The 11,329-nt window shown below is 45.8% G+C and overlaps 1 protein-coding gene across 1 annotated transcript in view; it reads left to right on the top strand.

The window, feature by feature from the left end:
• Window positions 1-11,329, top strand: part of CNBD2 (cyclic nucleotide binding domain containing 2) — a 46,765-nt gene that overhangs the window by 29,842 nt on the left and 5,594 nt on the right. Inside the window, exons 9-11 of the mRNA XM_002916416.4 lie at window positions 801-978; window positions 3,133-3,253; window positions 10,117-10,280. Coding sequence (XP_002916462.1) covers window positions 801-978; window positions 3,133-3,253; window positions 10,117-10,280 — 463 coding nt within the window. The remainder of the gene's footprint in view (window positions 1-800; window positions 979-3,132; window positions 3,254-10,116; window positions 10,281-11,329) is intronic.

The following is an 11,329-nucleotide window of genomic DNA, read 5'->3' as shown; positions in this document are numbered from 1 at the left end:
AAGATTTTATTTATTTATTTGACAGAGATAGAGACAGGCCAGCGAGAGAGGGAACACAAGCAGGGGGAGTGGGAGAGGAAGAAGCAGGCTCCTAGCAGAGGAGCCTGATGTGGGGGCTTGATCCCACAATGCCGGGATCACGCCCTGAGCCGAAGGCAGACGCTAAACCGCTCTGCCACCCAGGCGCCCCGAGGGAGAGAGTCTTAAACAGACCCTGTGCTGAGTGTGGAGCCCGATGTGGGGCTTGATCCCAGGACCTTGAGATCATGACCTGAGCTGAAACCAAGAGTCAGAGGCTTAACTGACCAAGCCACCCAGGCACTCCTTAATCTGTAATTCCTATAATAATTCTATGAGGACTCCAGGAAATTACCTCATCCAAGGTTCTATGACTCGTCATTCCCTTATCTCTTACTGCTGCCTCCATCCCCAATCCCAGATAAATCTGATCTATTAGTGGAAAGTCATGAGCTTTAAATCAGGTAGACTTGAGTTAAATCCCAGCTTCAGCCCTTTCCTGGGTGACTTAGACTCTTTGATGCTCATTTGATTTCTTAAATGGAGCCAGTGACACTTACGTGGATGTAACATATGTAACATATGTAACATATTAAGGGTCTGCTTAGGGCCCGCCCCAGAGGGACAATACATGGAAACCACAGCGTTTTCTATTTTCCTTAATGTCCCCCATGCGTCAGACTGGCCAGGCAGGTGAGTAGGATATACCTTTCACCATCATCAGCGCAACGCTCTTATATGCAAAGACCCATTAATGTGTTTTTCTGTGCTTTCTCTAACAGAATCTTCTCCTGTGGAGAGATTTAAGGAATTTCAGATCAAATCATATCCTGTACAGGACTTTAGCTTTCTGAAACTTAAGCACCTCCAGAACTCCTGGGAGCAACAGAGGACCAGCTTAAGTAGGAGGATGAACACCTCAGGAAATACTCTTCCAAAGATGTTGGGCCCGAAGATCAAGTAAGCTTAACTCTGGGTAGAGAGAAGGGTCCAGCTTCTGGTTGAAGAGGGAAATATAACTTGAAAGGACAGAATGTCAGGGATACTGGGGAGGGGGCAGAGGTAGCAGGCACAGCTCGACCCCAAAGGTATATACAGAAGGCAGCCTAGAGAAGTCCTGGATTCGAGACCCAGGAGCTGCATTCTCTGCCTGTAACCCACAGAGCCACTTCAGGTAGTCAGCTACTTCCTTTCTCAGGGGACCTGTTTGAAGGAGGAGGGGTAGAGCGTCTGGCTCTGATACTCTGTGTGTCACTAGATTTTTTTTGACTCTGAGCCTCCTTGGGAATTCTACCCATTTAAATGGGGCAGGAGATAAGAGCCTGGGCTTTGGAGTCAGTTCAACCCAGGTTCAAGTTCTGGCTTGGCCACCTATTTTAGCTCTGTGTCCTTGCACAAGGGACTTGACCTCGCTAAGCCATAGTTCCCTTGTCTGTAGATAATAGTATTGAAGTCTTGGTGCTGTCAGAAGCCAGGAATTAAATGAGATAATGGTAATTATAGCTAACCCCTGCGGAATACTCTCTGCCTGGTCCTGGATTATCTAATCCTCAACAACAGTCCTATGAGGTAAGTACTGTTATCAGTCCCATTTTTCAGGTGAGAAAACCAAGCTACAGAGGGAGATTGAGCTCCTTCTTTGAGGTCATACAGGTAGGAAGTGGCAGAGCCAGGATTCAATCCTGAGCGGCTTATTAGTGCTCCGTCTTATTGTTTGGTACGACTGTCCCGGCTGGAAAGAGAGTGCACAACAAGGGCTGTGCTTTTGCCTCAACCCAGAGAGGCTGAGGAGCAGGGAAGGACGCTCAGTGGTACCTGCCTCGAGGCAGCTCAACGCTGGACCCAGAGCAACACAGCACCTCTTTTCCTCTCCCCCCCAATAAATGTAAAATTTAAAATACCACAATGAGGGGACCCTGGGTGGCTCAGTTGGTTAAGTGTCTACCTTGGGCTCAGGTCATGATCCTGGAGTCCCGGGATCCAGCCCCTCATGGGGCTCCCTGCTCAGTGGGGAGTCTGCTTCTCCCTCTGCCCCTCACCCACTTCATGCTCTCTTTCTTGCTCTCTTACAATCTTTAAAAAAATATATCACAGTGATACTAATAATAACATCAGTGTCACAATCTCCATTTGCTCCAAGTACCACTACACTCAAGTCCTTTGCCTATTAACATTTCTAGCCTGCTGGCCTCCATGAGGAGCATTCCATGACTTCTGAGTTGTTATTCCCTCTGATGGATATTATTTCCAAAGGATCCAGTGCTCCAAGTCCCAGTCCCAGTTCTTCTGAAGGTAGGGGTGGAACAGACCCAGTCTCTCTGTTGTACATCAGTAAAGGAGAAGGGACAGGTTGGACCCAGAAGTGAAAAATAAAGACCATGCTGGACATGTCCTGGGGGGTGAGAATTGTGGGCTGCCTTGTTCATGTGTTCGGTGAGTTTATGAGTTGGGTGAAAATATCAGCTATTTTCTCAGTTTACAATTTTTTCCCTGCCTCTAATCCAGATAGCATAGCCTATCTCTTCCTTCTACCTTGCCTGTGACCAAAGAAAGCACAACAAGATTGCCTGTGTAAAATTAGTTCCAACATGAGCAAAGTACAGAACCTACAGGCTGCCCAAGGAAACCTATATTTTAAACCAGTAAACAAAGCCATTTCTTCTCTGCTTTTCTGCCAAGGAGAGCCCCAACCTCTGCTGTGTCCTCAGGGGCACAGAGCTCACTCTATGTCAAAGCAATCTGTTCCATTATTGGACAGCTCTGACTTAGAAATGTCTTCCTCATGTTGAGCATCTGTCAGCCAGCCTGGACTTCTCATCCATTCAGTCTGGCTCAGCTGCATGAGATCATCAGCCCCTTCCTCCACCTAAGAGCCTTCAAGTGTTTAAAGGGGTCCTATCTCTTTCTCTGCTAGTCTCCCTGCTATTAAACTTCTCCAGTTCCTGACATGTTCTCTTCCAGAGCTTGATTTGAGTTTTCTCACTTTCTGGGGGCAGTGTGAGTTCTCCAGGGAGGGAAGGTCTCTCTGTGCAGCAGCGCAGGGGCTGACTGTCCAGGGCCTCGTGAACTGGCTGTGCGACAATGAGCTCTCGTTAACAAGCTGTCAAATTTCAGATCCAGGAATCTTCATTTGCTTGAATGTTCCATGATCAGTACCAAGTATGGTGATCTCCCTGAGGAGGCTGCAGTGGGTGCCTACATCAAGGTCCACACTGTGGAGGAAGGAGAAACTGTGGTGAGTGTGCAGAGAACCTTGTTCATCGTATAGCGTGTAACATGGCAGGCTGGGAGTGTTAAGTAATAACAGGAAGGTTTGAAAACATCCTGCTCTATATTTGGTGATATTAAGGGTTTTTAAAGAATGATAACAGTATCGTGGTTATGTTTTTTAAGAGTCCTTATATTTAGGACATGCATATCAAAATACAGATAAAATGATATGACATCTGGGACTTGCTTTAAAATAATCCAGGAACAAGGCAAGGATGTACCCTCTCACCACTCTTGTTCAACATTGTACTAGAAGACCGGCTAGTGCATTAAGACAAGAAAAGGAAATAAAACATTTGGGAAGAAAGAAATAAAGCTGCCTTTGTTTGCAGATGTTTGATTGTCTATGTAGACAACTCCAAAGAATCAAAAAACAAAACAAAACACCCCCCTGAAGTGAATAAATTATTATAGCAAGATCATAGGGTATAAGGCAACAAACATTGGAATTTGAAATAAAAACACAATACCATTTACAATAGCACCAAAAATGAAATACTTAGGTATAAATCTAACAAAGTATGTTCAGGGTCCACATGCAGAAAACTATTAATTATAATGAAAGAATTCATGGGGCACCTGGGTGACTCAGTTGGTTAAGCACTTGCCTTTCACTCAGGTCATGGTCTCAGGGTCCTAGGATCAAGACCCACATCTAGCTCCCTGCTCAGTGGGGAGTCTGCTTCTCCCTACCCCTCTGCCCCTCCCCCATGCTTGTGTGTGCCCTCTCTCTCAAATAAATAAAACAAAATCTTTTAAAAATTATAATAAAAGAATTCAAAGAAGATTTAAATAAGTGGGGAAATATTCTATGTTCCTAGATTGGAAGATTCTATTGTTAACATGTTAGTTCTTTCCAACTTGATGTATAGATTCAACACAATCCCAGCCAAAATCCCAGAAAGTTATTTTGTGGATATTGACAAAGTGATTCTAAAATTTACATGGAAAAGTGAATATAAATCAACTGGTAAATCCAAACAATGGAATATTATTCATCAATAAGAAGAAATGAACTATCAAGCTGAGAAAAGACACGGAGGAAACTTACATGAATATTTTAAGTGAAAGAAGCCAATATGAAAAGATTAAGTATTGTATATTCCCATTATATGACATTCTGGAAAAGGCATAACTATGGAGATAGTGATCAGCGGTCGCCAGAGGTTTGGAGTTCAGGAGGAGGGATGAATAGGTAGATCACAGAGGATTTTTAGGAGAGTAAAATTATTTTGTATGATACTGTAATGGAAGATACAAAACCTTAAGCATTTGACAAGACCCATAGAACTTTATTTTTTTTAAAGATTTTATTTATTTATTTGACAGAGAGAGACAGCCAGAGAGAGAGGGAACACAAGCAGGGGGAGTGGGAGAGGAAGAAGTAGGCTCCTAGCAGAGGAGCCTGATGTGGGGCTCGATCCCAGAACGCCGGGATCACGCCCTGAGCCCTGAGCCGAAGGCAGACGCTTAACAACTGCGCCACCCAGGTGCCCCTAGACCCATAGACCCATAGAAATTTATAGCACAGAGTGAACCTTAATGTATGCGATTTGTAAAAAAAAAAGAAAGAAAGAAAGAAAGAAAGAAAGAAAGAAAGAAAGAAAGAAAGAAAGAAAGAAAAAGAAAAATAGGAGTCATTTAGGAGGCAGGGGATCCCAGGAGGGAATGCAGATTATGACGAAAACATCTAATGATACTACAAATGTATGAAACGATCTCAGTGAAGAGGGTGGGAGAAAAAGGTGCTGACCTATGTAATGCTGGAGGTGGCTGGGCTTCATGAGACTGAAAGCCGAAGGAACTGCCCATGAGCACTGTACTCTAGCTGATAACATTGGTATCCGTGGGTGTATGCTTAACAGTTCTGATACTGCAACACACGTGTCCTGAAATGGATCAGTTCAGTCAATGAATGGCAGATAATGGCAGCCAGGTTTCTCATCATTGGAATAGAAATTTGCAGGTAAGCGAGGAGGAGGCTAGAATGATCCAGGTGGGAAGGGATTCGTTGGACATCAGTATGAACTCCCGTTTAGCTTAATATAAATACTGATAGTTACACATGGAAATATTTATAGATATGTGTATCAACATATATCTTTTGCTCTGTCAACTGACAGGGCCTGAAAGAAATGACACTCCAGTGGCAATGAGCAATCCTAGCACCTGGATCTTGGTTGCTTTCTTTTTTTTTTTTTTCTTTCTTTCTTTATTTGACAGAGAGAGTGAGAGAAAGAGCACAAGTAGGGGGAGAGGGTGAGGGAGAAGCTGACTCCCTGCTGAGCAGGGAGCCCGGTGCAGGGCTTGATCCCGGGATCCCGGGATCATGATCTGAGCCAAAGGCAGACGCTTAACTGACTGAGCCACCCAGGTGCCCCTGGATCTTGGTTTCTAATACATTCTTCAATAAGAGAAACAAGGGCTCCTTGGAAAATGATTGATTCTAGGACTAGGGCAGGAAATAGACAAGCTGAGCCTGGAACATTTTGTAGTGTGGAGGAGTAAGGAAGTGTTGGGGGAAAACCTTCATTGATGGAGGCAGGCTATCAAACGGACACAGGTGCCAACCGAAAGAGCTCCCAGTGGCCACAGCTAGAACAATTTGAACAATTTGAGCAACAAAGGAAAATAGTATTGGATTATAACTCAAAGTATATAGTAAACATCTCTGAGAAGATACTGGTATAATGAATACATAATGAACAAATTAATAAACGGGAGAAGAGACAAATCTCCCATGCAGAAGAATTCCAAACAACTTACATAGACACATGGCCTTAAACGAGAGGGTGTATAACTCCTACCTCCTTAGGTGCGTGCTGCACACAGTGACTTCCTTCGAAAAAGTACAGTACAGAAAGGGGGAAAGAGTAACTTTACCGCAGAGGAGCCTGAGAAACACCACCACAGCCCGGTGATCAAGGCCAACAGCTGCAGTTAAGTTGTGTTGATTGTATATCCCTCAATATGATGAAATGGGGTAGGATGTGATGAGAATGACCCTTTACCTCCATGGTCCTCTTCCCAATAATCCACAACCCCAGTCTAATCAAGGGACCAAATCAGACAAACTCTCATCGCTGGGTATCATTCAAAATTCCTGACCAGTACCCCTCAACAGCTATCAAAGTCATAAATAGGGTCAGTCTGAGAAACTGCCCAGCCAAGAGGAGCCTAAGGAGATAAAAGAGAAAATGAATTTGCGTTCTGGATAGGATCATGGAACAGGAAAAGGATATTAGGTAAAAAGAGGAAATCTAAATAACTCTTTGACCTGAGTTAACAATAATAATGTATCGATATTGGTTCATTAATCATAACAAAGGTATGCTAATAACAGAGGAAACTGTATGGGTATATGGGAACTCTGTACTATCTTCTCAGTTTTTCTTTTCTTTTCTTTTTTTTTTTTTAAAGATTTTATTTATTTATTTGACAGAGAGAGACAGCGAGAGAGGGAACACAAGCAGGGGGAGTGGGAGAGGGAGAAGCAGGCCTCCCGCTAAGCAGGGAGCCTGATGTGGACTCGATCCCTGGACCCTGAGATCATGACCTGAGTGAAGGCAGACGCTTAATGACTGAGCCACCCAGGTGCCCAATCTTCTCAATTTTCTAAGTCTAAAATTGTTCTGGAAAATAGAGTCTATTAAAAACACAATTATCCGGGGTGCCTGGTGGTTCAATTCGATAAGTGTCTGACTCTTGATCTCAGCTCAGGCCTTGATCTCAGGGTTGTAAGTTCAAGCCCCACGTTATGCAATAGTTGGCAGGGCAGGAAATGCATGGATGAAACAAGTTTGGCCGTGAGCTCATCATTGTGGGAACTGGGTAGCAGGTGGGCCTCCGCCTGCCCCGGGGAGGGGCTGTCTTTTGAAGCCCCACGTGTGGTCATCATCCAGTGTGTGGTCGTCATAGTCCGGAGAGCTGCTCCCTCACCATGCCCTTAACGCTTTTCCTCAGTTACAGTATCTCCAGGGTCCTCCTCACGTGCCTGTCACCCCCTGTTGTGGTGGGCTCTTCACGCTCCTGCCCCACGGGACTGTGAGTCTTCAGGGTCAGGAAGGCCAACACAGGCCTGGGGGGGAGGCCCAGCCCCTGGCACGGCCCTCCCGCAAGGCCGATGGACTATGTCCAAGCTCTTAGGAAACGCTTCCTTTTTTTCAGCAAAACTCTGCCTCCTGCAGCTTTTAACTAGCTCCTCCCCTAACCTTCCCCGCACCCCCAAGAACAAAACAAGAAGTCAGCTTCCTAGCCACATGATGGCCCTTAGATATTTAGAGAATGTCACTTTGTTTTTCATTCAACATTTCTGGAGCCAGGCACAGTGCCAATGCCCCGTTAATTATTTTCTCATTCGGTCAAAACATCCTCCATTCCTTCAGGCAGCGCTCAGGTGAGGTGGCTTCCAGCCGCTCCCCATTCACCGTTTCCTTCAGGGCAGTTAGTGCTTCTGAGTGCCGCTCAGAACTGAACTCAGGGCTCCTGAGGCCAGCTCCTGGCCTGTGAATGCAGCCTCACACACAGCCAGGCAGAGTTGCTGGGGAGGCTGGGCACCCGGAGCCGAATGAGGGCACCAGAGGGCAGAAAGGCGTCTCCTGGTTGGGCAGACAGTGCCGGCAGTGGAGGCTGTGCAATATGGAGCAAGAACAACAGGGTCCATGTCATCAAGGGCCTGCAGTGCTGGAATAGGGTCCTTGGCCTCGATTCTCTAGGATGGCGTAGAAGGCTTTGGGTGGGGGCTCAGGGCAAAGACCTGGCTGCCTCGTTCTTCACACAGGGCCCAGCACAGAGAAGGCCCCCCACAAATATGTGTTAGCATGACTCTTGATGAAAAGGCCTGTGGGTGTCTCCCTAAGGTGTTTTTGGTTCGACTCTGTTCTCCCTGCTTTCAAGGCCCTGGCTTCATTTGTAGGTGAGTGAATGGTGACGGCTATGCCTGTGTTCACCTAGGGGATCACATTTGCCTAACATGGGCAGCAGGAGTGTGAAGCTGGGTCAGTCTTAGAAACAGCAGAGGTTGGGGCCTGGAGTAGAGCCTCTGTTTTGAGCCAAGAGGTGTAGGGGAACCAGCTTCTCCAGGGAACAGGCAGACTGAGGCCTTAGACTGGGCAAGCTGGAGCCATGGGCGGGGCAGAAGGGATATGACAGATTGGGGTCAAGGTCAAGGGGTCCTTATCTTCATTTTGCTTCTAATTAGATAGCTGTGTGGCCTTGGACAAATCACTCAACCTCTCTGAATCTGTATCCTCATCAGAAAATGAGGAAATTCTCCTGGGTGAGCTGCTAACTTGAATGTTGCGTGACCCCATTTGAGCCTTATTTTAGCAGATAAGTCTTGGGCATCTACCATGCTCCAACCATGGCCCAAAATGCTAGTGTGGGCAAGTAAACTGACATTCTTCCTGCCCTCATGGGGATTATGACCTAGTCTGGGGACAGACAATAAAAAATTAGCAAACATAAAATATTGCAAGTTGCTGTTAGGAATGGAATTGAAAGGGGTTGGGGGCAGGCTTCTTAAATGGAGCAATCAAGGAAGGCAGCTCTGAGGAGGTGGTGTGTAAGCTGAGACCTGAATGGTGAAGAGAACAAGCTGGGGACAACCTGGGGGAAGAGTGTTGTGAACTGAGGAAGACTAGGCTCAAAGCCTGATGCCAGAAGGAGCTAGGAGTGTCAAGGGTACCGGAAGGGTGGGCAGCACGGCTGGAACAGAGTAAACAAGGCAGGGCGGCATGAGCCAGACTGGAGAGCCAGGCAAGGGTGAGATAGCCCAGGCCTTGGGGCCACAATGAGGCGTTTTTATTTATCCTGTGTGCTGTGGGAAGGTACTTATTTGAAGGGCTTAGGCAGAAAAGAGCCCTGACTGGCTGGTGTGTGGGGGGTGGGTTGCAGGTGGATGAGGGAACCTGCCAACAGTGCTGCCCTCACTGGGGCCCTGAGCAGATCACTGGGTTCAAATCCTGCCTCCACCTACTTCTGTCCATGGGCAAGTTACTTAACCTCTTTGTACCTCAGTTTCCTCAGAGTATAGTGGTTAACAGCATGGACTCTGACCCCCTGCACCCAAATCCTAGCTTTGTTGCTTCATGCTGTGTGATGTGGGACAGGTTGCTCAACCTCAGCGGCACCCTCTGTAAAATGACGGTAACAATAGGAGCCACCTCATGGGGGATTGTGACGGTGTCAAATGAGTTAGCATCCATGACAGCAACAAGAGGGCCTGGGGTGTAGCCAATGCTCAGTAAATATTGCTGTCATATCGTCGTCGTCATCACGGCCAGGGGGCCAGAGGAGTGACGGAGCTGCACAGAGGAGGCCAGTGACCCCCAAAGTCTGTGAGGGACAGAGAAGGTAACTGAGGCTCAGTGGGGACATATGAGCAAAGACCTGCAGAAAGGATGAGGGAGGGTGTGGTGTCTGCGGGAGGGAAGATTTAGAAGAGGAAGACTTGCCGTTGGAATTCTGTCACTGTCTTGAGGAAGAGACAATGGCTTTACTGGGCACAAGAGTTGAGACTGGACATTGGGGAAGCCTTGTGAAATGCTGTCCCCTGGAGAGGGACTGCCTGAGTGTGATTCTTGGAAAGCCTGTGGGGAGGTAGGATATGGACAAAGTGCCTTTCTTACAGGCTCTTCTAATCCCAGCAGCCAGAGGCCTTTGATGTCATGTAGCAGAAAGACCCCTGGACTTCTCCCCATCACTTGCAGAATGGCCCCCAGATGGATTCATCCTCTGCCTGGGGCCTTGTTTTTCCCATCTAGATAATCTGTTGGTAGAAGTGGACAGTCTCTGAGGTCAAACTCTCTGGAACTTTCTGTTCCCCAGGGCCTTCACCAGATCCTCCTCCCAGAGAACCAGCAAGACATGAGGCCCTTGATCCTGGTGAGCCTGGGAGCTGAGGTGATACGGGTGAGGAAAGAAAAATTTTGTGAACTGATCGACAGCAAGGTAACAGAGAAGTTGTCCAGGTTCAAGGTCAACTACCCCAGGTTAGTGCTGGAAACGTGCATACATCCCACCAGACCTAATAAACAAATTTTCACCTATTGTTTTAGTAAAAGAAAGAAAAAAAGTGCTAATACCTAATGCTGAGAAGGGGGGAATGAAACCGGTAGTTGTTGGTATCCCTTAAATTGTCTCAATCTTTTTGATAATGATTTTAGTATTATGTTGCAAGGGCTATACCTTTTGAAGTAAAAGGTTTACCTGTGAATTTTATGGGAAAAGCTGCATGTGCTGAGATGTTCATAGCAGCCATATTCATGACAGAGAGAAAAACCTCTACCACCACCACCCACACGTATCGCACTAAGGGGATAGTATAGAAATTGTGGTACGTTTCTTTGATAGAACATAACTGCTGTATTAAAAAAAATTGTAAGTTTAATAGCTCTGTAGGAGGAGGGTAAAATAGGTGATATGATGATACATGAAAAGGACAGGATGCAAAACTGTACATATACTATGGCTATGCCTTTGTAAAACACAAGAGAAAAACCTAGAAGGAAATAAGCAAAAGCGATGACATCTGTGATGTTGCCAAATTTGTAAGAGTCATTCTGTCTGGAAGGTGAAACGAAAAGGTACTTCCTGGTTATCGTTACATATTCCTCTCATATTTCATTGCTTTTGCAGTGCATACGCATTGCTTTTTATAATTTTTAAAAAATTTTCTTAGTTTAAATTTACTTAGTTAACATACAGTGCAATATTGGTTACTGGAGGAGAATTCAGTGATACATCACAAGTGTCCTTCTTAATACCCATCACCCATGTAGCCCATCCCCCACCCACCTCCCTCCATCAACCCTCAGTTCTCTACCCTTTCTCCTTTGTCCCCCCTTCCCATATGTTTATCTGTTTTCTTTCTTAAATTCCACATATGAGTAAGATCATATGGTATTTGTCTTTCTCTGACTGACTTATTTTACTCAGCATCATACTCTCTGGCTCTAACCATGTTGCTGCAAATGGCAAGATTTCATTCTCTTTGCTGGCTGAGTAATAGTCTATATATATATATATATATATATATATA

The sequence above is a fragment of the Ailuropoda melanoleuca genome, chromosome 13 (assembly GCF_002007445.2).
Source record: "Ailuropoda melanoleuca isolate Jingjing chromosome 13, ASM200744v2, whole genome shotgun sequence".
NCBI classification, from domain to species: Eukaryota; Metazoa; Chordata; class Mammalia; order Carnivora; family Ursidae; genus Ailuropoda; species Ailuropoda melanoleuca.
Note: the sequence above shows the minus strand (reverse complement) of the source record. Positions and strands in the feature narration are given on the sequence as shown.